General features: G+C 35.8%; 1 protein-coding gene across 2 annotated transcripts in view; it reads left to right on the forward strand.

Moving 5' to 3' along the window:
* The window catches only part of PDS5A (PDS5 cohesin associated factor A), an 86,152-nt gene that overhangs the window by 26,007 nt on the left and 34,019 nt on the right, over window positions 1-26,126 (forward strand). For both annotated transcript variants that reach the window (XM_052780215.1, XM_052780216.1), the window contains exons 3-12: window positions 8,009-8,212; window positions 8,680-8,766; window positions 9,524-9,621; window positions 10,129-10,255; window positions 14,609-14,689; window positions 16,138-16,278; window positions 17,332-17,447; window positions 18,243-18,337; window positions 19,212-19,357; window positions 25,478-25,629. In XM_052780215.1, coding sequence (XP_052636175.1) covers window positions 8,009-8,212; window positions 8,680-8,766; window positions 9,524-9,621; window positions 10,129-10,255; window positions 14,609-14,689; window positions 16,138-16,278; window positions 17,332-17,447; window positions 18,243-18,337; window positions 19,212-19,357; window positions 25,478-25,629 — 1,247 coding nt within the window. The remainder of the gene's footprint in view (window positions 1-8,008; window positions 8,213-8,679; window positions 8,767-9,523; window positions 9,622-10,128; window positions 10,256-14,608; window positions 14,690-16,137; window positions 16,279-17,331; window positions 17,448-18,242; window positions 18,338-19,211; window positions 19,358-25,477; window positions 25,630-26,126) is intronic.

Raw genomic sequence — 26,126 nt, forward strand, 5'->3', positions numbered from 1 at the left:
AATTGCATTTTCATTGTTTTCATACACATAGCCTGTTGTTGGTTCATAATCTCTTTACAATTGCTTAATAAATGTCCATCTTTCTCCTCTCCTGTTGTTTCCAGCTGATAAGCTCTTAATAACGTAAGTTCTTGGTTTTAAGGACTAAGCGTATGACCATTTAGCAATGATTAATTCTTGGTATTTCTGTTCTTCCCATATAATATCCTGTCCTCTACTGCCAGTCCCTAACCGTTGACATTACACTCCATTCGTACGTCTTGTACCACAGTTGTGTATGGAAATAGCAAATAGGGTCAATTATAACACCATTCTCCACCAATAAATTAATTCACATCCAAAAGTTCCTTTCAGTTTAACACCTTAGGAAGGGGCTAAGGAGGCAATGTTGGGCTAAGCTTCATCTCTTCCAGCATCTTCAGTTTTCATGTGGCTCAGTGTGATGCTGTTCTTGACGCTCAGACAAATTGCCTGTCATGTTCTTCCTTGTCTAGAGAGTTGATTATCTTCTCAGAGGAAGTTTATCGAGTTAGCAAAGTCATTCTGGTTTTATGTGTTACCCTGTTTTTCTTAACCTCTGTCTTTATTTAGCCTTTCCAAATTAGGTTTGTATTATAAAATTCTGTTGATGTCAGCCTGCTGGATATGTTGGCAGGATCTCCTTTCTTGATTATTAAGTTAATATGTGCTAATTTCTAGCCAGTTGGTATCCTCCTTGTTTGGCTGTTAGTTTGTTTGGGGGGGGTTGAGTTTTTTGGTGGTGGTTTTGTTTGTTTGTTTGTTTTTAAAGAAAAGCAAACAAGACTTGTGTTGCGAAGTTTATGATTTCATTTGTTAGGTATTTAAAGATTCTGAAATAACAATCATCTGTTCATCCTGATTTGAATATTTTGAGATCTTTTATTTTTATTTCTATCTGCACACTAATTTCCATTTTTCCATGTTTGTTTGGTGGTTCTGGCTGATAGATAGGACTGTATCTGAGGGAGACCAAAACTTCTCATCCTAAATCTGTACCATGTAGAAGTATTTTTTTCCGGATACATGTCTGTGGATTTTGCTATGTTTTACGATTAGGTCTCAGTCGAAGAACATTATTTATTAATAGCTAATGGCAAGGGTCACCCATAATACTGCTTAAACCATGTGAGGAAAAAAAGGAAAAACGCTCTGATGGCAGAGTTGAAAATTGCAGCATTTGGATGTACTTTGATTTCAGCCTTCCCTTGGCATCTCTCCCTGAGCTGTCCAAGCTCTTGAAGAGTCACATCAATTTGGGGAATATAATAATAAATGGTGTCAAATTCTTTCAATTGCTAAATTTCTTCTTTCGATGATTGCAAGGTGAATTTTTAAATACTGAGTATCTCTCTCTGGTCTTTTTTCAAGCCAAGGGTGGTTAAATGTTACTTCTTTGGAATACTATGAATAAGCTATTGTAAGAACAGTAGAACAAATGCAGCCTGCACACATCTTCCCCATGCTGTGACTAGCTTGGAGGTTTGTGTTTGTCCTGCCAACTGCAGCAAGGCTTTCCTAGGTCTGCTTGCTTCTTCCTCTCTGGAAGCACTGTTTTGAGTCTTCTCTCTATCTACACCTTTTTACCCTGTCCTCTCTTTTGTGTTTATATAGCTCTCCTCCCTGTAATACTGGAATCATCAGTATGTTTCAGAAGTAGTTGAGCTTCCTGATCCAACAAACAATGCACCTAAATCTATGTGGTCAATAAACACAAACCAGGATCTGAACAGCAAAAGTTAGTATTCCTGTCTGAGGCATAGGTCTTGCACAAGAGCCACATGCAGCTGAGTCACATAAGGGCAAGCTACCATGCTGATTTACTGTCTTTGAAAACAGGCTGCATGTAAACTGCATATGAGGTGTGGGCAGACTGTGAACAACACTTTGGCAACCTCTGTTGTGTTTCGATGCAATTGAAAGGCTGACAGTCTCAGAAGAAGCTGCAGGCAGAGTTCATCTCGCCTCATTTCAGGCATCTAGTCACACTGAGCTTCTTTCCTGGTCAGCGCAGAGAATTCCAGGGCAAAACTGAGTTGATGTCTGTAGATGTCATCATAGACATCTGTGCATTCCTCTCCAGTCAGTGAAAGGGTAGCCCAGAGTGACTGACTTGCACAGTGCGTGTTTTTATGCTGTCGGGTGACCACCTCCGTGAAAGCTTTAAATTCTTTAATTTTCAGTGTGTTCGTAATGTGCTAAGAGTAACTTAGCAGTCTTAATTTAACTGTTGTTCTTGCTAGTTTGAATGAAGGCGTTTCCATTTCTGTACCATCTCCAGGTTTATAATCAGAGCATTTCACTTACGTGTTTGCAGAGCCTGGGAGAGTAAAATCTTGGTTTGATAACTAAAATTTCAAGGTATTATGGTAAAAATGGCAATAATGAAAATTTCTAGAATAGTTTTAACACTTATTTTTGCAAGTTAACTAAAGTACCAGTATGTGATAACTTAATGGAGAAGCATTAAATCAAAAGCAATGCAGAATGAATTTAATAGTAAATGTGAATAGCTATATTTTGTTTACATTTGCTAGAAATTAGTGTTTAAATTGAGTGCTTAATTGTTTGGAAAAGAATGGATGATGTTACATTAGTATGTTTAAATAATGCTGTTCTGTCTCCTGCTTTTTGCACAGAGGACAGTAACAATTTTCTGTGGTGGAAGCTACTAAGTCTGTAGGGTTTTATATAAATGAATATTAGTGCTCTAGCTAGGGTTGTTTCGACTGTGCAGCAAGACTTCAGTTAGACAATAGTATTGTAATTTGAAAAAGTAGTGAGTTCCTGTTACGGTTTAATCACTTTTTCTGGAATAAAAACTGGCTTAGTGTGATAATAATTAATACCTAACTCTGAAATAACTGCATTCTTCTAGAGAAATATTTATGTGATGGTTGAATCAAAACTTTGGGAAATTGAAACTCCTTTTAGACTTAAAATGAAAACCTTAATACAAAGAGGAGTTGGAGTGGGGTTTTGTTTGGTTTGGGCTTTATTTGCAATTAGAACAAGGGTAGTTAGGTTGGATCAGATGACATCTTGAATGTAATTTGCTTTAATAGAGTACCTATAATATGAATAACTTCAGTAAGATTTTTTTTTTTTTAACATGCAGATTCTTGGAAAAAGTAATTGTACTAAAATCTGTCTGGCAGTAACAATTCATGTCTCCTCTCTCCAGTTGTATTTTATTCTTCACTCTGGTTCAGTGAAATATTAACCACAGCCTTGAATTTTTGGGGGCTTACTTGCTTTGTCATATTCCCTCATTGTTGCATTGATGTATATCACTGGTTACAGGAGTGGTTTTTAGTTTGGGTTTAAAAATAATTTAAAACATTATGTTATTTGGACCTTTAGTCTTTCTGTATATGTAGAGTTTATTTCAGGTTTTTGGTTTTGTTAGCAGATTCTTTTAATAGATCAATTTCTAGCTGTCACAATTAATACCAGTATTGCAGTAGTATGGCTAAAAAATTTTAACTATGAAAATCTTTTGAACCAATTATGAGCAGTTCTTCATAAGATGTTATAACTTCTTCATAAGATGTTACCGGGATTTATTAGGCATCATGCAACTTGCATACTGCTTTTTTTTCTTTAAATTCATCTGAGAAAGCCCGTAATTTGTAACAGGAAATGTAATGGAGTTATAGGAAATGTACAAAGAGTAGGAACTATGACAGCAATACAGTCTAAGAAAGATTTTTGGGAAGGGCTGGATAAGTATGCCTAACTTTACATGTTAATATTTCTATTGATTCTGCGTATCCCAAGTAATACCAATCCCAGGTGATTAGAAGTAACTTTTCTTTGTCACACCTTAACACGGAAAATAACTTGCAGTATGTTGTCATTTCATTTCTTTGTATTACGGACGTATTTGTGAACTACAGTCCTAGACCAAGACTTTGCATTAGATGCTGTATAAACATGGGGGGAGGAAGGGAAGGTAGTAACTGTCATAGAGGAAACAAGAAGACAGATGGCTGCAGAGAGAAAGGCAGGAGTACCTCAGGAAATCATGGAACTGTTGTTGATCAGTGTGTTGTACTCGAGGTTATGCGGTTCTGTTATGAATAAGTGATTTCATCAAACATATAATACCTTGTACTTCTAAAGACTTAAGCTGCTCTCCTGATTGCTGCTTGGTAGCTATTTTTTCAGTTGTACTAGAAGGAAAGAGTATCAGTCCTGTAACAGGTGAAATTTTGAGCAAGTTCTTGGCTTTCTAGGAAGTGTGAAGAGCCAAGCATATATTGTATTTGATGTCTGGACTTTTTTTTTTTTCCTCTTTTCTTCTATTTTAATAATTAATCTCATATGTAGATTAGCAGGCATTTGGAAGTAATTCTGTTGTGTAATACCTTAATCGGTGCCAGTAGTTGCTTGGCTATAGAGGCTACTCCCAAGGCTGTAGGATTTTAGATACAGTTAATTGCATATATTTAAGAAATGTATAGAATTATTTTGTTGAACTATGCTGACAGTCCCCAACAAATTTATGGATGGTACTTAAATGCAAGTCTTTATTAATTCCGTTTTCCCCAAATCTTATGTGTCCTGCCACTAGCAAGAATTTACATCGTGCTTTTAACCGTGGTATAGCCCTGTGTAGTTTGTTTGTATATTACTTCCATTATTTGCGTTACACTATATATTTTGTGTACCCCATATGTACTATTTGTATTGCTTTGGTGTCTGGGATCCAAGATAAAGACCAAGATAGTATTCTGTTCATTTTTTTGTGCGTGCAATAAACAGAACATCATGCACCGAAGACTTTATTGTAAAACAAAAGACAACACACAAATACAAGCAGATATGGGACTATAAAGAAACAATGGAGGAAACATAGATCAGTACGTTAAATAGCAGCTGCAGCTTGCCAATGGCCCAATTACTGCCCAAGTGTTGATTTATAATAGAAAAGAAGTATCAAGGAGTGCTTTGCAGGGAAATGGAATGACATTTTATGGATATTTGCTGGCAGTTCCTGCTGAATACAAGAGCAACATAGGAAAATCCATAAGGCTGGTGTGTTTTCAAACAGGCAAGGCAGTGCCAAAAACTAGTTTCGTTACTTTAATCCCACAATATCCTAACATTCTGTTACTGAATGGGAAAGTTGTGTGAGTTTTCACAGCACTGTGCTGCCTTAGCTTGTCTTTTTTTGACATATCAGAGAAGGGATATATGCAAGATTTATGCACCTTGTCATATGAATACGAGAACCCGAAGAGAGATCTGAATCTGGGAGGGTATTCTGGTTATGAAGCTTATGACACTTGTAGGGAGAAAGGAGATTGGGCTTATGGGAAAGATCAGAAGATTGCTTATAAAGGTTATCTATAAAATTAGTAAAACGACTGGAAGGAACTTCAGTAGGACAAGTTAATATGGTACAGATACAGTTTACCATCAGTTTCCAGGGGAGGATCCACAGATCTTTTTGTCCTTTCTACCCTGTTCTTAAAGCCTTCAGTAATGGTTATCTGAATCCCATGCTGCAAGTCAAGGCCATTATTATTCCTTGTCCTGCCACCAGCAGAGAGCGTGTGGTGTGGTTTTTTTGGTTTTGCATCATGTTGGTTTTTGGTTTGGTGGTGGTGGCTTCTGGTTTGTGGTTTTGTTTTTTGTTTGGGTTTTGTTTTGTTTTTTTTTTTTTTTTAAACCTTCCTTATTGAAAGAATCTGGTAGGCTTTGAAGACTATGTTATCTGGTTTTTTTAATTGTGGTATCTGGGAAGGACAGGTGATGTATGACACTGTAACAGACCGACCTGTGCTGTCAATAGAAGGATGGTTTTGTCCTTTCAGCCAGTGCTTCAAAATACACCCTAAGAGTATTTTTAGGGAAACAGGCCAATGCAGGTAGAATTTTTATTTTTATGGGCTGTGGCTGTAAAGTTCTCTTTTATTCTGTTTGTTTTTCTCTCTGTTCCTCTCTTGATTTTTGGTTTTGCTATAAGTTGCTTCACGAAGGAATATTGTCGTGGTTTAACCCCAGCCAGCAACTAAACACCACGCAGCCGCTCACTCACTCCCCCCCCACCCAGTGGGATGGGGGAGAAAATCGGGAAAAGAAGCAAAACCCGTGGGTTGAGATAAGAACGGTTTAATAGAACAGAAAAGAAGAAACTAATAATGATAATGATAACACTAATAAAATGACAACAGCAATAATGAAAGGATTGGAATGTACAAATGATGCACAGCGCAGTTGCTCACCACCTGCCGACCGACACCCAGCCAGTCCCTGAGCGGCGAATCCCTGCCCCCCACTTCCCCATTCCTATACTGGATGGGACGTCACATGGTATGGAATACACCGTTGGCCAGTTTGGGTCAGGTGCCCTGGCTGTGTCCTGTGCCAACTTCTTGTGCCCCTCCAGCTTTCTCACTGGCTGGGCATGAGAAGCTGGAAAATCCTTGACATTAGTCTAAACACTACTGAGCAACAACTGAAAACATCAGTGTTATCAACATTCTTCACTCTGAACTCAAAACATAGCACTGTACCAGCTACTAGGAAGACAGTTAACTCTATCCCAGCTGAAACCAGGACAAATATACTTATACATTTATAGAAATTGAAGAGGAGTTTAAAGTAATGTACTGCAGGAAACGTTGGTGTCAAACATTTAATTTATAAGATCTACTGAGTTTAAAACAGGGTTACAAAACTCAGGGAGCAGGTAGAGCTGAAAGGCAATGTTTTCATGTTGGAAGCAGGGGCATGCTTAATAACTGAGGAGCACCCTTAGCATCATTTGAATGACATGATAACAAAAGAATTGTGGTAAGAGATGTGTTTAGCTGCATGAGCTCAATCTCCTCTTACGTTTTACTGTGAATATTCTAAAGGCGAATTTGACCCGTCAAGATTTATCATTCTGTTTTCTCTCTTATATCTCTTTAACATGTATACTGTGTGTGTAATGGGTATACTAAATCCTCCTAGTATGCAATATTGCTGTCCTTCACAATTCTAACTCTAAGGATGCTCAAGTGACAGGGAGGAATAGGACACAAAGACCGATTTGACTAAGGTCATACTAAGAATCTGTGGCACGCCTCCCGGTTCCGTGCTGACATCCTAGAAGTCATCCTCATCCTTTAACAAACCATAGTCCAAAAGTTAAACCTACAACGTTTTATTTCTTCAAATTAAATTTTCACTTTCAGTTTTTCCAAATCACTAGGTTGAGATATTTCAATTAACTGGGGTTGTATAATACTTAAACAATTTTGGTGGCATTTCATAGGAGTTAGTAGTTCTTAGCTGCACTAGAAGAAACAAGGAAACGATGTAGTTGGGTTTTTTCCATTATATAGATAAGGGTATAGATGGAGGTTTGAGTATGCAGGAAGAATAGATGGGCAGCATTAGACATATTTTACATGAGGGATTAAATTCTTATCTGGTATCTAGTTTGTTTAAACCAGATAAAAGGATTGTGCGTATGTAAAGTAGTTCTTGAACTCTGTGCCTTGATACAGGCAGAACGTAAGACTGGCCTCTTAGGCTCCTCTCAAGTCTTGCCATAGCTCTTTAAGCAGTGCCATTATTATACTGTGGCCTATACATTAGGCCAGATGGCTTGCAGCCCTTTGTACTGTCCATACTGAGGCAAGTCCTCACTTTGAAGTGGTCTGGGACTGCTTTGATGAAGAGATGCTGCCATCTCCAACCTCATTGGTGTGCAGCAGTTTCTGTGCTGCACCTCAGGTTAAGATTGGCAAAATAAGCAGACCTGCAAAGCATTTTTCAGTATCTTAATTTAAAATACCAAGTTCAATAAGCCTTTAAGTATCAGATTAACACCCCTCTTTTTCTGATGTTTGTCCTAACAAAAAAATTGTAGCACTGTGATTATGCAGTGGAACATGTATTGATAGCACTGCATCCTTTTAGAAAGTACTGTTTAGTAATTAGGAATAAAAGCAGAAAGCACTCAAATGGGGTTTTTTCCTGTGTTTTTCAGATGGTGGTAAAAACCTTCATGGATATGGACCAGGACTCGGAGGATGAGAAGCAGCAGTATCTCCCATTAGCCTTGCACCTTGCATCTGAATTCTTCCTCAGGAATCCCAATAAAGATGTACGCCTCCTTGTAGCATGTTGCTTGGCTGATATCTTTCGTATCTATGCTCCTGAAGCTCCATATACTTCCCATGACAAACTTAAGGTAAAAATGCTTTATAAAATAAAGGCTTTCTTCCTACCTCATTCTCTTACTGGGGCAGGGGGGTGGGGACACACACACAGCCCCCCCACTACCAGCACACAAGCGCATGCGCGCACACACACACACACCCACACACACCCCCAAGAAAAAAAAACTCCAAAAGCAAACAAAAAAATACCCAACTGAAAAAAATTTTTTTACTCACATTTATACTGATGTTCAGTTTTATTAAAGAAATGTTGCTTTAGTTCTGTGAGTCAGTGTAGTACTTCAAGGGCCAGAGATGTGTAAAGGAACACCAGATAACCAGTATCTGTTCTAGTAATAGCTTCCTGTCAGTGCTAAAAAAGACAATTTGATGTTCTTATATCATGAGTTTGTAAATGTGGGTAGATGTCACTATTAAAGGGTTGTGTTTTTATTCTCTGCTGAATCAAGCTTGTAAACATTCTATCATTTTTTGACAGGACATATTCTTGTTTATTACAAGACAATTAAAAGGCTTGGAGGACACGAAGAGCCCTCAATTTAACAGATACTTTTACTTGTTAGAGGTAACACAATAATTGTAACTTTCAGTGGATGGTATTTGCTCTGTAAGCCTAAGAAATGTAATCAGTCTTTCTCCAGATGTGCCAGCATGCCTGGGAAATAATGAATTGCTTATTTTAGTAGTTATAATGCTGTTTGCATTTAATAAGTTCATGCAGTCTATAGTTGAGGACATGTTAAAACAATTGGTATTTATTAACATTTAGCCTTTATCTTACAATTCTATACGTTGTTTTTCATATCATGCACCCTTAAGGTTATATTACCTCATCAAGAGAGAATTTCAAATGCCGATTAAAATGCAAATCTGTTTATATTGATGATGGGAGAAGGAATATAAGATTTTGGTTTAAAAACATTAAAAAAAACTACTCTTGACAAGAAGTGTGGGCGTTTTATCAGTGTGCATTTAGAAATAGTATCTTGTTTGTAAACCTTTTATTGATGTTTAATACTGCATTATTTCATAGCATGAAGAAAAAAGTATAGAAACATGGACTTACTATATTAACAATTTCTGTCCATCTGCTTTTATACATAAATCAGATTATATTTAGTTTTTTCTGCATATATATTGCAAAGCCCCTTTGCGTTAAGAGCTCTTTATATGCAAAGCAAATATCCAGTCTCTTTCCCCAAAGGGTTTACAATCTATTGTATAATATTTTTCCTTAAATAGAAAAGATGTAACTAACGTGATTATATTTATATGACTTAATGTGAAGTTGTAATATCCTGAATATCCTATTTTTGTTTTAGAATTTAGCTTGGGTTAAATCTTACAACATCTGCTTTGAGTTGGAAGATTGCAATGAAATTTTTATTCAGCTTTTTAGGACTCTTTTTTCAGTTATCAAGTAAGTTGAATTGCTTCAATTGTATTAAACTGTCAAAGTATCACAGTTTCAGGGGTAGACTGAATCCTTGCATGGTCTACAAATAAATATGTCTGAATAGAACAAGTCTTTATTTCTCCAAATGAGGAGATACAGGGAAAGCAAATGAGTGTGAATTACTGACAATATAGAGGGGTGTGTGTCTAAAAGTAGACATGTTTTAAAATTTCTTGTCCATGTTGCAACAGTATACTTCACTCTGACTCATTTATCTACATTTGTATTTCCATGGTTGTTATTTTCTTCTTTTTTTGTTTTGTTTCTGTTCTTAAAGCAAAGCTGGAGTGTTCTAGGTTTTTGAAGCTTTCTATGAGAGAGGAAAGGCACATAAAATAGTTTTGAGTTTTGAGATATGGAGGGTGTAAGGGAGAGCAAGCTGGACAGCATTAGACAGTGTTTCTTAACAGTACTGTTAATATTTGTCAGAGTCTGAAAATTTAGTATTGATAATATTCTTTATCATCTTAGTAATAGCCACAACCAGAAGGTACAAATGCATATGCTGGATTTGATGAGTTCTATCATCATGGAAGGCGATGGAGTAACTCAGGAGCTGCTGGACTCGATTTTGATTAACCTCATTCCTGCACATAAGGTCTGCAAAGTAAAATATTATAGCAGTATACCATTGTAACAGTAATTTTCATTGCCTTTTGCTTGGTGTTTCTCTCTCCACACACTTTAGCCATTGTGACTGTTTTTTTTTCCCCAGCCTTGTAACAGTGAATTGAAAATTTCCTCTGGGAATTATTTGGTGCTGTTCATTAGCTGTGTCTATATTATTCAGTATCAAGAGATTCTGCCTACTTGCCACCTCAGGAGCTCTGTACTGAAACAGAAATAAAATATTTTCCAGCAAATGTAGTATGTAATAGAAAAACATTAGATCTTAAGGGTTGTGGGTTGTTGGTTGTTTTGGTTTTGGGGTTTGTTGAGGGTTTTTTTAACTGAAAAGATGTGAAGTTTGTTGTTTGTTGGTTTTTTTTTTTATTTTAAAAGAAAAAAAAAAAAAAAGACTTCTGTGGTGACTTGATGCTTGCCCGAGCTTGCCAGTCAGACTCTGCTCCACCTCCCTAGTTGTACCCCCCAGTGGCTTTCCCCCTTAAACTTTTCTTTTAATAAAACCTAATTATTACTTGAAGTGTAGTAATATTTTTTTTTTTTTAGTTATTTGGTTGCTTTTAGTGCTCCATATTCTTTTATGAGTTCTATAATAGTTCTGCCCTTTGCAGAGTTCAGCATCCCTTTAACTCATAATTGACACACACACAAACACACCCCCCCACCTTCCTAGAGGAGTCTTACGTGAGCCCCTTCTAGCAGATTGCTGCTGTCATGCAGGTGTTGTCTTAGGCCATCTACACAGCTACTTCAACAGGTTTTTCAGAGGCTCCCCCTTTACAGCCAGCTTTGTGAACTGTCACTGATGCTGTGCTTCTGGTTTCATTGTGTGACTTATTATCTGGTCACTGGGTCTGCAGCTGAGCTTTTGAACTACCTTTACTGTAATGGCTAAATAAAGTTGAAAGGAGAATAAACACAACTCTCTTAGTTGTGACATCAGGGAAAGTGAGATGCAGGCTGGTGTTGCCTTGCATTGACCAAGAAAATTCCCTTGCTAGAACACTTGTGCTTCTTACTGAGAATTCTGTGGAGAACAGTAAATTTCAATTATGAGCTACAGTAAATGAACTGTGTACTCTGATTACCAAGTATGTGTTTCTGTTTGTTCATTTATTAATTTAATGACAAAATTAAGGCAGCTCCATCCATGACTACATAATTAAAGTTAAATTAGCACATAAAAGCAGGAATTATTCCTTTGGTTACCTAAAGAGGGAGAATTCATGGAAGCGTATAGCACAGGAGTGACTAAGCCGTGGCCATTGTCATTTGTTTGTGAAATCTCAGCAGTGGATGTATAAAATATCGATCGTCTGAGGTCAGTTTGCATTCCTTTTGTTGTGACCATGAGATGGGGATATCATTCTATCAACTCATTTTTATTGACAGCAATGAGATGATTTCTTATTAAAACTGCTAACAGGAAGGGAGGCCTCTTATTCATAACAATAGAAAAAGAGTCCTTATGAAAATACGCTGTTCTTTGTAAGCTGTTTCTAATCAATTACAGGCAGTAGAGATCAGGAGTGGAGATAGAAGAGTGGAGATGTGTATGTCAGGTGCTGGGTGATGCTATTAACAATGGTGGGCATTGCTCCAAGGATGCAAAGACCTGGTAAACCTTCTACAACTTAACAGTGTGTTGTGACTGGTTGGTGCAGGCAAAGTAAAAGTGAATATGATCCTTTAGCATTAACGTTGTTAGCTTAATCATATAATTTTGCCTAGTGAAGGAAATTCTCAAGCAAGGCTCTGATAAAGAGGGAGGTAAACTTGGTGCAAATATTGGATTGTACTGCATATTTAATATCTCTTAGAGGACTGGTGCCCAGTCCTTACTGGCTCTTGGCCATCACGACTGAGCAAGTAATGCTGTAGTCAGTGCTCAGTATCAGACTTTGGTCATTATTTTGGTCTGTTTTAACTTGTTTGTTTCCTGTAACAACAGAACTTAAACTACTGCTTTACCATGGTAGTTTAAAAAAAAAAAACCACAACCCCCAAAACCACAAAACCAACCCAAAACAGAAAGTTCTTTTTTCTGGTCTGTGTAGCAGAGTTTGACTGCAGTAATTACATTCTCCTTTCATGAACAGATCTCCTAGGAAATTGTGTGATTATATTAATTGTTTGTCCTTAGGTATGTAAATCAGAAGCACCATAGCTTGAAACCCAGAGTTTATTTTCTTGGAGAGAACACATAATAACAATTCTCCTATGTCTGTGCAAAGCAATTGAATACTAGTCATTCTCTGCTCTGACATAATAGAACTATCAGTGTGGCTAGACTGCTACACTTAATGAAAGTTCGTCTTTATAAAAGGGCTGAAATACGTGTTTTGAATAATGTATTCTATTCCTTTTTGGTTGTTTTTTGTTGTTGTTGTTGCGGTGGTGGTTTGTGTTTTGTTTTGTTTTAAATCTCTTACATTGTGTAAGACAATACTGCAATAAAAAGAGAGAAATATACCAGTACCTAGACACGAAGTAGAGTCTACCTCAGCATCTAAATTTTATTCATTTGTACCTCCATTATCAGTAAAGTGGCTTTACTGTACATTGTTCTCTCTGTGTGTGCTAATGTGGCTTTCCTCTAGTAAATCCAGGTTTTCAATAGCAGTATGGTATGTCACATTTTGCCCAGGCCACCTATGGCGTCAAGCTGTAGTGCTTTTTATTAACTTTAAAACCAGTGCTATTTAGTGAGTATTTTTACTCACGCTCTTATTATCAAGGTTATTCCTTAAAACCATGTATTTCATGTATTTAAAATCCATGTTTTCTTCTGCATCCTCTACAGCATGGCCGATCCAGACCTTCAAGGGTTTTCTTTCTCCTAACAGATTGATTATTTGTTTGTTTATTTGTTAATTATTCATAGTTGCTTGTTTTATCAGCATCTATTTCTTTTCTAGGCTGTTTTGATGTTTGGTTCTTTGGGAGGGTTTTTTGCAGTCTTTTTGTGTTTGGGTGGTTGTTGGTTTGTTTTTTGTGGGGTTTTGTTTGTTTGGTTTGGTTTGGTTTTAGCTTTGGTGAGCCCATCTAGGGGAAAAAAAACCAACATAACTTCATTGCAAGAGATCTTTGAAGCTGTATTGAAGATCCAAATAAAATATATTTTCTGTCTGAGGTTGGCAGTCCTTTAGTTTAATACAGACATACCTGCCAATGAGATTTTAATCATGGTCTGGTTTGGAGAGAAACTGTTTTGTTTTGAATTCGAGAAGAGTTTATACATACCTGTCTGTCTTCTGTAATGAGACATCAGTTTAGTGCTGCGGTGACTGAGGAGATATTTGTTTGAGCCTTTGGCCGTTTGTTTCTCTTTACTATCAGTTGATGAACTGTCTTTCAGTTTGTCATCTCATTAGCTAAAAGAACATGAAGGAGTCATTCTCACTGTAGACTTGCCAAACACTGTCTTTGCAAGAATCAGTCATCCTTAGGCTCTACCTGTATTTTGTCTGCAGTCATTTGTAATTTTCAGGGCAATCAGCTAATCCACCTTCCTTTTTTTTCTTTTTCTTTTTCTTTTTCTTTTTCTTTTTTTTTTTCTTTTCCCCTCCAAGCTGCATTAATCCCTAGATGAGATGAGATACTGCATATTGGATTTTGTGCAGATTTGGACAGTCACATTTTTCAGATGTGCAGTTACATTCCTTATCTTGCTCAAGTGTAATAAAAACAACGTTCAGATTTGTTATGTTGTAATCAAACGTTTACTTGGAAGATTCGCAGCTAACTCTGCCCAAGCGTAGGTGCTTTCTGTGGGCTATCTCAGAGTATACAGTACAGTCCATGGAGAAGTCAGTGCACAGTTTCACCCTCTAGACAAGGCTGAGCTTTGCTACAGGGTGTACCTTTAATGAGTATATGAGAGGGAAACAAAAGCACATTTAAATAATGTTAGACTGCTTCATTTTTCAGTGGCAAAATTTGGTGCGGGTTAATTATCAAAGTATGGAGGTGTGGTAATGTTTCTTCAAAATTTTTAATGTGATTGCATGTGAAAACTTTTTATACATATGAATGCAATGCTAAAAGTAACAACTGGAGTGATAAAGTCTTAGAAGAATATGCAGGAAGTGATGGGTTGGGGTTAGATTGCTTTTAAGTGTGTGAAAAACTAGTTTTAAGGTGTTTCTAAGTCTGTAGTTGTGGAATTAACATAACTGAACTTAGATAGCTTTGAAAACCACAAATAGATTGGTGGTAAAACATGCCTTTCTAAAGTTATGGTCTTTCAAGGTTAGGAGAGAAAAGTAAAGTCATCTGAAATAGTTCGTATCTGTAAAATTTTATTATTATTTTTTCTTTATTTCAGAACCTTAATAAACAAGCATTTGATCTTGCAAAAGTCCTGTTGAAAAGGACCGTCCAGACCATTGAACCATGTATTGCCAATGTATGTAAATGAATTAATCCATATTACCTACAAGTAACGAGGGTTCTTGTTACTGTCTTGATTTATTGGAGATTTGTTTGTTTGTTTAAAAGTATTGTTTATAAAAGTCACATTTTGTAATGCAGCTACAAGAATACCATTTTCCAAATAGGCTATTATTAGCTTGGCTGTTAAAGAAGTATGTGAGGTGTTTCAAATAAGTGAAGAGGAAATTAATTTTTACCCATGTCAGTCTAAAGTTAAGCCTAAATCTAGGCTGTGAAAATAGGTGACCACCAAAAAATCCTGTTGCAACAAAAGGAATTGTTAGTACTTCATATGTCCAGCAACCAGACAGCCTCATTTCATACCAAGCTTTAGCATGAAGCATTTCAAACTACTAGCACTTAACTAATTTTTTTTTTCCTTCTTAAACTTGTTTTAGTCATAAAGACTAAAAGAATTGAGTTTTTAAAAGGCTTCCTTCTACTATAATTCCTTCTGTTGAACATCAATGTTCTGTGTTCTACCTATTAAAATAGCCACTACAGTCTTGTGGGGGATGTAGTCTAGTCCATTCTGTTGCCTTTCCTTGGTGCTGAAGCCAATAGAATTCTTAAAAGTCAGAGTAGTTTAAAAAGGGAATTAGGCAATTTCATAAAAGATTTATCAGTAAGTATTTAAAAGTGCAAGGAGTCTCACTAAGTACCACTTTCCAATTCCCCTGTTTCTTTAAGCTTTTGTAATTAGTCATAGCTGGAAACAGGATAGTGCATAGAGTGACCTTTGAGTTGATTTAATATTATTCTTCTTACTTTCTTACTCAAGTATGTAATAACTTTGTAGCATTTGCACTGCTCAAATAATATTAACCCACAGTATCTAATAGGAAGTATATCAAGCATATTAAAATTTAACTAATCTAAAAGAAATTATTCATATTTTAGGCTACTTTGTTTTTTTTCTGTTAGATCACTAACAACCTTGATACATTATCATCAAGTATCACAAGACATATCATGAAGTCATCAGACATTCTTTAAAATGGATTAAAAGTAGAGAAGCATCTTTTTCAACATTTGACGATCTTCAATTTGGATTGGTTTTAAATGATAAAATTAAAAATAAGATACTAATTTTTTTTCTCAACTTCTACTGGATGAATATACATTTTAAATTAACAATTCTTTTATTACCTGTTAATTTTGCTGGGGAGATGGTTATTCGTATTTTAAACTATCAAATTACCATGAATTAACCAATCCTGATGGAGCTGTGAAGGAGGTTTGTTTGTAATTTCCTTGAGCCAAAACTGTAAGGGTGAAATGCTTTGATGTAGTGAAAAAATGTGCATTGAGTACCTTCCATTAGAATTAAAGTACTAATGATACTACATTAAAATAATTTTTCAAAAATAGTGTTTGCATTAGTGAAGGGAAATCTGCTAAATAATGTTGTTTGTATTCTAGTTTTTTAACCAGGTTCTGGTACTGGGAAAGTCTTCAGTAAGTGACTTATCAGAACATGTGTTTGACTTGATACAAGAGCTTTTTGCCATAGATCCTCACTTACTGCTGTCTGTCATGCCACAGCTTGAATTCAAGCTGAAGGTAGGTTACAGTGTAGCTTTGGACAAGTAATACAGTTTGTGTGGATGTTAAAAGTGCAGAGCTGTAGATTTAGTAAGTGTTCTACTGGAGGGATAAAAATTTTATATCTATCACTTTATTTTAAAGATAAATGTAATATTAAAGGAAGGACACTGGAAGGTTGTATACAATTGTGTGCCTTGTGTCCTTGCAAACGTGTATTATGCACACAAAATATATAATCATTATAATGATAAATTCATATGATCTAATGCAAAAGTTATATGTACTTAATCTTTGGATTTCACCTGAAATTTATGAAGTAATCAGGCTGTGGTTGGCTTATCTCATGAAATGCAAGTGTGTTGGCTTCAGTATTGATTTGCAGAAATTTTTTGTGAAATAATGTTTTAATAATAGAGGAAGTATTTCCAAATATTTTTCTCAGATTTGTCATAATCAGCTAATAAGTCAGCTGACTTCTTTTGAATCCTTGGAAATAGTTAATTTATCCTGATTTGGGTTTTTTTTAATTAAAAAGCTGCTTGTCTTTCATAAGATCGCAGGTGGACAAGAGAAATAATTTTATGTGTGTGCGTGTACTTATAGGGTATGGTGGCAACAAACAAAAATAACCAAGAAATAGGTATTTGGTGAAATTACATATACCTTTTACTAGTACACATGTATTCATAACATCTTTAATTGGTGTCTTTTCAACACACAAAAAATAGTCTTGAAGTATGTTTTAAACCAAAAATAAGATCATTCACTGTTGAAATTGTTAGGGATATATGTTATTCATACTACTGTGCACGGGTTTTTATTCCAAAAAGAGAAGGAATTTTCAAAGCACAGCCATCTATTTAATGGCTGTAATATGTCAACTTAGTAGGTATTTGTATATTTTTACTCATATTCGTATAATAATCTAACTAGGAGACTGAGGATTATCAGAAATTATTTCAAACTCACTTTTTAATCTAACTTATAAAAGCAGAAGGAAGCCAGAAATTATTATTGAGATATTACGGATAATGATTTACAGTTCCTTTTTCATGTTTTGATTTTTAGAGCAATGATGGAGAAGAACGTTTGGCTGTTGTTCGACTTCTGGCTAAACTCTTTGGCTCCAAAGATTCTGATCTGGCCACACAAAATCGTCCTCTTTGGCAGTGTTTTCTTGGACGGTAAGAGAAATGGGGATAGAATTCTGAATTTCTATTCTTTTTTTTTCTGAATTTTCTGATAGCATTGCATTTTTCATTGCATTTTTAGAGGATGTAACTGTTTGTTTATATTTGAATGAGTTCCTTTGTTAAATCTTCGAAGCAGAGAATTGCATACAGTTATATTTTAGAATGAAGAAGCCTGAAGGACTGCTGCTATATTGCTGTCAGCTATGGGAATATGGGTTAGATAGATAGCACGTTACATACATAGCAGAAATTACAGAATAGATATGCCAGCATTGTCTGAAACTTCATACTGTTTAGCTGTATCTGCAACTATATCTGTTTTATTTGGTATTTATGTTTTTGAGTGAAGAGATATTTCCTTTTAAGTAAATATAGAAATTTATCATTTTTTAAAAACTGAATGTTTTCAAATGGTACATGTTATATGGCAATTTATATTTTTCTAATTTCATATGTGTATATATACAAACACACAATTGACAGTGCATGGAGAGTTGTGTTCAAAAGTCAATGGTCAAGATTCATTGGGTCAACATTTCATCCGCATATAGCGTATTCATCCTTTAATTTTAGTCCTGACTTAATTTCGTGAGAAATAACATAAAAATTTGTATGAGGGGTACATTATGGATATAAATTCAAAACATTTCTATTGTATTATTTTGCCAAATAAAAGTATTCTAATAGTTAATGGAACATACTATCAACACATGTTACTACACAGAGAATAATCTTGATTTGCAAGGCTAATTAAAAATTAACATTCATCATCTTCTATCCCTCTAGGTTCAATGATATCCATGTCCCTGTGAGATTAGAGAGTGTGAAATTCGCCAGTCATTGTTTAATGAACCATCCAGACTTAGCAAAAGACCTCACTGGTGAGATGCTCATACAGGGGTTTAGAATAATTTAAGAAATGAGCAAGGAGGAATGTAATTATTTCTGTACATACCAGTATAGTTCTAAAATGTATCAAGTCCAGTGCTTCATGCTGGATGTAAGAGCTCACTACTGAGTAATTGCTTTCTGCTGAAGACAAGGGCTAGTTATTGAAAAGAGGGGAGTGTGTGACATTGTGTGGACTTTGTCAGAGCGAGTCTTTAAGAAGCTACCCATTGCTGAATGAGTTTTAAAGTAATTTCAGATTCTAATGAAACTTTTGGCAAGTCAAAGCAAATATTGGGACAACATCTTGATTTATTTTCAAAAACACAGTGTGTTCCCCAGTAGTCTGTTCCACTGAGTTTAGAAAACACCATTGTGCTGATCTAAACTATGAAGTTCACTTCAGCATCATTTTAACTATGAGCAGAATTTCAGGCCTAACTGAAAATACTGTTCTTTTTTGATGCAAGCTAACCTACAGCAGTTGTCAGTATTTTTCGTTTATTATTTACCCTCTTAGCTCTTTGGGAATGAGAGTCTCTGCTCTTTTTATTTCTTCTCGCCCCCCCCCCCCCTCCTTTCAATATATTCTAATCAGCTTTATTTCACTTCATTGCTTGTTGCAAATGAGGTTATTGTAAAAGCTGTTCACTTTTATATTCTTCTGATGTTTACAGTGATATAATTGTTTTATATTTAACATAGAAAATGCTGGAACAGAAGTTTCCTATAGGGAGTTACATGTTTAATAGATTATATGGTTGTGGTATGTGACTGACATTTAATTGTTTTAACATTATTAACAAATTGGAACACGTCATACCTACAAAAAAAAGCCAAGCTTTTCATTGTTTCTGATCGTAACAGAATATTTGAAGGTTAGATCACATGACCCAGAAGAAGCCATTCGACATGATGTTATTGTTACAATTATTACTGCGGGCAAGAGAGATCTTTCTTTAGTCAATGACCAGCTGCTTGGCTTTGTAAGGGAAAGAACACTCGACAAACGGGTAAGCGTTAATACTTTATTTTCAGGAATATCTGCTTCTAATATAATTTGGTAAAAGTAACATTAAAAAAAAAAACAAGCCACAGAAACAGAGAATCTTAAGAGTTTACTATCAACTAGAATGCTGTGGGCGAAAAAATAATTTTCTTACCAAAATGTCTTAATGTAGATTCTGTATCATGGAGGCACTGATCAAGTGTTGTCAAGCAAAAAAAGGTCATTGACTTGTGAGGAACACAATCGTATTGTAAGAACATAAGAACTGCCACGTATGTTTAGGCGAAAGGTCCCTATAGCCCAGTATAATTCCCATAGTGGTCAGTTTTGGCTTCCAGCAATTTGTGATTTAAGGATTTCTTAAATCTGCTTGATCGTGTTCATCATAGCTTTCAATGGAACTTTATTCCATTAATTTATCAAGTTCTTCCTTGAACTTATTTGTACTTTATAAGCATCCATGGCATCTGCATCAGTAAATTCAAGTTTAATGCATGTGTGGAAAAAGCAGCTTCGCTTGTTTGTTTTAAAATTCTCTGATAATTTCACTGGGTATCTCGTAGTTCTTGCATTATGTAAAATAATAAATATTCTTTGACCCCTCTATGATTAATAAATATGTATACCATATCTTCTCCACGCCTTTGCTTTCCAAGCTAAAGAATCACCTGATTACGTTCCACACAAATTGATTATTGCATACTTCTTATCATTTTTCTCTGGTTGTTCTGCATCTTATTGGAGCCAAGGCGACCATACTCAGCCATAGCATTCAAGGTGTGCACCGTCCTGTGTACATACTTTGTGATAATTTTTTTTTCTTATTCTTTAAAATTCTGTCTTTTATGCTATTTCTGAGCACTGAGCTGACAATTTTGGAAAACATCCATGTTGACTTCAGTATCTTTCCTGAATAATTTTAGATGACACGTTGCCTAATACTATACATGCAGAGTTAATACAGGTGGGAAAATCTGGCCTTAATCTGAATTTCTTTCATTTCATATTGTAACAATTCAGTTGCTTGACATTTTTCTGCAGTTCTTCCTTATAATGTTAGATCTGACTACCTTAGTGAATTTTATACACACTGTTCAGATGATTTTCTAATAATTTTTCGTACGTTAAGTGTCATAGATTCCTTTCTGACCCCATCAATAGGTGGCCTTTGTTCCCTTCATTGTGAAAACCAGTCATTTATTTCCACGTGTTGTCCCCTATGTTTTAGTTAATAATTAATTCACAACAGGATTTTTATTTTAAGATCCTGTGGCGTGAGACTTTGTTAGAAGTTTGGGGGGATCCTGATGCATTTTACTGATATACTTCTGGGTCTGCTAAAATTTATTTTTTCTTGGACAAAACTTTCCATTGTGTGAAGTGTAATGACTCATTCCCATAACTTCTTTTTTCAGCAGTCTCTACTCTTTGTTGTTACTGTTTTGTTTCAAAATGTTTGTCCATTCAAAATTGGAGGGTGAGTGGCACTCTGTTCCTTTTGGGACCCTTTTGATTTCTTTCACATTTGTTGTGTTCAATCTGTTCATTGACAGATTGCAATAATAGAATAGTTAGTATTTGGTGTATCACATCTAAATTCCTGTAGAAGTCATGGATGGGATACCACTTGTTCTTAATGATTTTGTTACTGCTTGTTTTATTAATTTGTTTTAGAATGTCTTCTAATGACACTTTAAGAAACCTCTTCAGATCTCTCTCCTGGAAGAAATCTTGTTTGTCTTTCAGCCCTACAAAAGGGTCTGGAAGGCTTCCTGCTTCTGGAGGCTTTTGGTGAAGATGTTTAATTAGTATGATTTTAATAATTTGGTTCTGAAACTTTTGCCATGTTTCATCAAGGATTTACCTTCAACTTGCCAGAGCTCATACTCTTTCCTGTTTACAGTCTTTCAGATGTGGCTCCATGCTCTTTGGAGGGTGATGTTTTAATAGCAGAGTTCACTGTGCTGTGTAGCCATGTTGATTGTTGTTGTTGTTGTTGTTCCCTTTTGATAGGGGGCATCCTTTCTATAACCTCTGTCATTCTAGCTAGTTACTTTAATTCTTTTTAAATAATTACTCTTTTTTATGTTCCCCTTTTTAAATGAGAATGTTACTGTAATGCATTCTGAGAAAAGGATGTCATCCTTGCACAAAGAGAAATACTGATTTTGAGTATGTTCTCTATTATAAAGCAGCTCTTCAGTTAGTTGCACCTGCAGCTTGACCTTGCTCATTTCTAAGGAGTGATTAAGACCACCTTCCTTCTTTTTCAGCCATTAAACAAACATGTCCAAAAAGTCATTTATGAGATCTAAAAACTTTTAGTGTAACCACCACTTCCCACCGGGACTTCCAACTAGTCAGAATTGGATGATTGCTATTGTGTCTTCTACATAGCATCTCTGTTCTCCTTTAGCATGTTGCCACCAGTAAGAGGCAGTCAGTTGTACAGCTGTAATACTAATTTCTACAGAGCTAAGGATTTCAGTTCATATAGCCTTAAACCCGGTGTAGTATTTCTTAATGTTCCTAGTATGTTTGACTCAGTGATTTCACACCAGTCATAGGTTTGATGATAAATTGCATTTCAGGGTTAGGTGCCTTTTCAGGCATTCATCAGTGAAGACTAACTTTACCTTTAGATGGTGTTTCTCTTACAAAAATCTCTGGAGAGAGCTTTAATGAAAATATGTCCTGAAGAGAAATGAAAATTGAGGATTGACTAGAAATGACTACAACAAATGCTTAGCATTTGAAGTAGACCTTAACAATATAGCATGTCTTTGTAAATATAATTAGTGTTACAAAGTGAGTATCAAGGACTTTTAAACTTTCAGCATTTTTTAATTTATTTTTTTTTTAGGATTTTTCTCCGGTCTGGGAGAGGAGCATTGATATGTCCATGTACCTGTCTTTGTATTTTCTATGTAGGATTTTTTCAGTTCCAGACATAGTGCATTATACCTATTTTAATTATTCTTTTGCTTTAAAGAACTTGATTACTTTCTGCTGACTGCATTTACCCCTTGTAGCCAGGTTTCTGTTGGACAAAAGTACTGCAAACCCCTAAGTGATCATTCATCAACTTGACTTCATCTGATTCTTTTTAGGCCTGCAATCATCTATCAAATCAGTATAGATATTACTATAAAAAGAATACTTGTCCAACAGGCTGAAGTAAAATGCTGATTGTTTAAACACACTAATCTGTTATTTCAATTCTGCCTTTTTTTCTTTATAAAACAATGTGAAAAATTTAAATTTCAATCATGCTGTTACACCATTTATGTGATCTCTTTTTTTCGCCTGACTGTATTCTAATTGTCCCAGTGTTAGTAAAGATAGCCTAATGACTTCTTTAGGGTAAAAATTTTTGGCTAAAAGACAGTACTGTGTTGTTTAAAAAAAAGTCCTTAGCTGACTTGATCTCTATGGGCAAAAACCCACCCCAAACAAACACCAACACCACCTATAGTTTTCAAATCCATTTTTATTGGTCCAGTTGGAAAAATAACTCTGGGAACAGATGCTTCCCAAAAACTGGAATCCAGTCTTTGGTAAGAATTGTTCTGAGGAATTTTCCATTGCAGCACTGTCTCTAGGGTCTTTCCAGTGTCTTCACTTTTCAGAATAATTAGTTTCGGGAGACTTTTTAAAAAAAAAAAAAAAAAATTTCAAGCTTCTAAAAATGCTTCAAGTACTTTTCCTTTATACTGGAGTAACCTTAAGAACCTGAAAAGTTACAGGAGAGTTTTGACAGCTGACTTCAGTTCCCATTTCTCCCAACAGCCTTTCCGGTCTAGAAACTTAATCCCTTGGTGCGAACAGACTTTCACGTCATCAGCTTGAAGTCAAAAGCTATAGAATGAGGAGCCATAGGAACAGACTCCCATTTTCTATTTCTGTTTATGCATTTTTCTGCATGTGTTAGTTTTAACTTCTCCTTCTCTGTGTGTACTAAAAACTTTTTCCAGATGAAGGAGAAAGGTTTTTAAGATGTTAATATTCTTAACTCTGCGGAAGGAATAGGTTAGCTATTCCAACAGGGAAAGGATTGTCTTGAACTTTCCATAACAGGGTTTTTTTCACTACCCCAACAGTCTTCAGTGAAGGAGTTTAATTATGCTGGTTAACCAAGGAAGCTAAGACTGTCAAAATTCTTTTGTTAATTAAATCAGGGCGGTACTTCTGTTAGCTGTGTTTATTGATCTGCTCCCTTTTAAACAGATTATTACATTCCCCTGTATTTTCATTTGCCTTCATCTTTTACCTTACTGTATACTGTTTGAGCTTTAATTCTCAGTAGCACCTTACTCTTTTTCTACCGGTATCTCCTGTTAAGTGACTTGCTTCCGTGGTGTCTCAAAGCATTCTCTAAAGGATTCTGTCCAGTGTCTCCCATCTTCTGCCTGAAACTGCTTTTCTGCATGCTCTGACTTCTACTCTCTACAGCAACTTCAGTCATCAGAAATCTATTGACAATCCAAACCTCTTTTCCTTATAATCCCTTGTTAAGTACTCTGCTTTTATTTTAGGCTTAAATTTTCTAGAATCATTTTTTTTAATCCTTCTCCATTGTCTTCTGACAATAGTTTTGCCATCCTTCCTGTCTCATACAGGAGATCTGATGAAGCTATCGCTTCCGTTGGAGGGGTATGTCTGAACGCAGAAAAATATTAATACTTTTTCTGAAAATGTTTCTGTTTCAGACCTTTATTTTCTTTAAAATGTGCTTTAGATCACCATGGGTGTGAACAAATTCCTGCAGAGAAGTTAAACAGTAACATCTATTTATATCTAAATTTTTTCTCTTTTGTGAAAACAAAGTATTATACTATATACTGTCAAAGTCATTACTATATTGACCTGTTACTTGTGTTTTTAATATTTAAGACATGTAACAAAATACAATTTTATTTTTTCCACCTTCTTGATATAACTTACTCCAACAGCTAGTGGTGTCTAAGGCTGTTGTGCTGACATAAGCCATATTATCTTCAAGATTTTTCTTTTCTTTGCCCTTCAAGAAGAGGAAGTTACTCAGTAAAACTATTAAGAAATTAAATGTGCAATATCTCACTGTTATTAAAACAATCCCTCAGTTTAATAACATTGAAGAAGTTATGCACAGTGTGAATAGTAGTACCTACATTTATGCTTGATAGGGTGAAATTATTTGAGCATTGTTAGTCCTTGGAGCTCAAGGCCAAAATTGATATCTGCTGTGTTCTGGAAGAAGATTTCTTTTTCAGTTTGAATTTTATGCATTTCTTTTAAATGGTGAGGGAAAACAAGTTTCTTCTGAGGCTTTCTGTGTAAGTCATTCAGGGGGATACATTATTCTCGCTAAACTAATCCTCAGTCTGTTCTGGTATGATTCCTTCCACAAGTCAGTCTAGGAGAGCTTATGGATCTTGTCTGTTAAAGTGTTTAATAATGGGACATTTCCTGTTTACATGAGGGGATAAAGTAGTGACCACCAAAAAGCAAGGATGAGAACCCAGGAACTCCATCTGTGGATGTTGTAGTCTGGCTTTTTCCTGGGTCCCTGGAGTCTTAAAGCGATTACTTCGAGGCTTCAGCACAAAGGACCTCTCCCACTGTCCTGGAAAGTGGCCTAAGAGTTCAAGCCCTAGCAGGTTTAGCTAGGCCTAAGCTCCAGATCTCCCATTTCGAGAGAAGTGTGCTGTAAGACAGTGTAAGGCTATGGGGAGAAACAAAGCTGCCACCTCTGATTGGTGCCTGTCTCTGAATAGGTAAGTCTTCCAAATCCTGGATCAAGAAGGTGCCTATTCAAGCATACATGTTAAGCTGTACTTAACTTTTTTTATACTGACTAGTTCCCAGATTTTCTTTGCTCAGCACAGCAGAGTACTGGATTCCTCTGTACAGACAATATTTAATCTGCATGGCACAGGGAAGAAACCCCTTATGTAGGCTTCAGAAATTCTCATTTAGAGGCTGTAAACAGCATTTTTCAGCTTTTGAAGTGTCTAAGTATAGGAGATCAGAATGTGGCCATTTTGTCTTTCACGCTTCTACATCTTCACTGTATTTTGTATATGTTTGATATTTATTTACCAAAATCACTTCCCCATCTCCTTTTCATTTCTTCCCCCTCAAGTGGCGAGTGAGAAAAGAAGCTATGATGGGTCTTGCCCAGTTATACAAGAAGTATTGTCTTCATGCCGAGGCTGGAAAAGATGCTGCAGAGAAAGTGAGCTGGATAAAGGATAAACTTTTGCACATATATTATCAAAATAGCATTGATGACAAGTGAGTCAACCTAAGCCTTTCTAATATTAATTGTATAGTGATAAGAGATACTCTGAAAATACGTGATTATCCCGAGAAAGCTGTTATATCACATTCTGTAGTTGTGGTTTTAAGTATGATATATTTAATAATCATTAAGACATGTACTAAGAAATTCAGGATGCTTGCATAATCTGTTCATGTATTCATTCTGTTTTCTGATGGAACTGGATCTGTGATGATAGTAGATTGTCATTAACTAACTACTGCATATAAAAAAAATTGTCCACTCTTGCATTTACTGTATCCAGTTCTTGTTTGCCTTAATACTTTCCAGAGGCTAGCATGTTAAAATACATGATCTGTGAACATCGTGCATGTATGCACCACAGTACATGCACAGACATCTCCTTTTGGTATGCTACGTAGAAATGGACCCTTTAGGTAGATCAAAAGCTGAAGAAATATCGGGGGTGCCTCCACTGTTCTGTAGTCTTTCCTGTTTTGTCACTCAGTCC

The sequence above is a fragment of the Harpia harpyja genome, chromosome 2 (assembly GCF_026419915.1).
Source record: "Harpia harpyja isolate bHarHar1 chromosome 2, bHarHar1 primary haplotype, whole genome shotgun sequence".
In the NCBI taxonomy this organism is placed as follows: Eukaryota; Metazoa; Chordata; class Aves; order Accipitriformes; family Accipitridae; genus Harpia; species Harpia harpyja.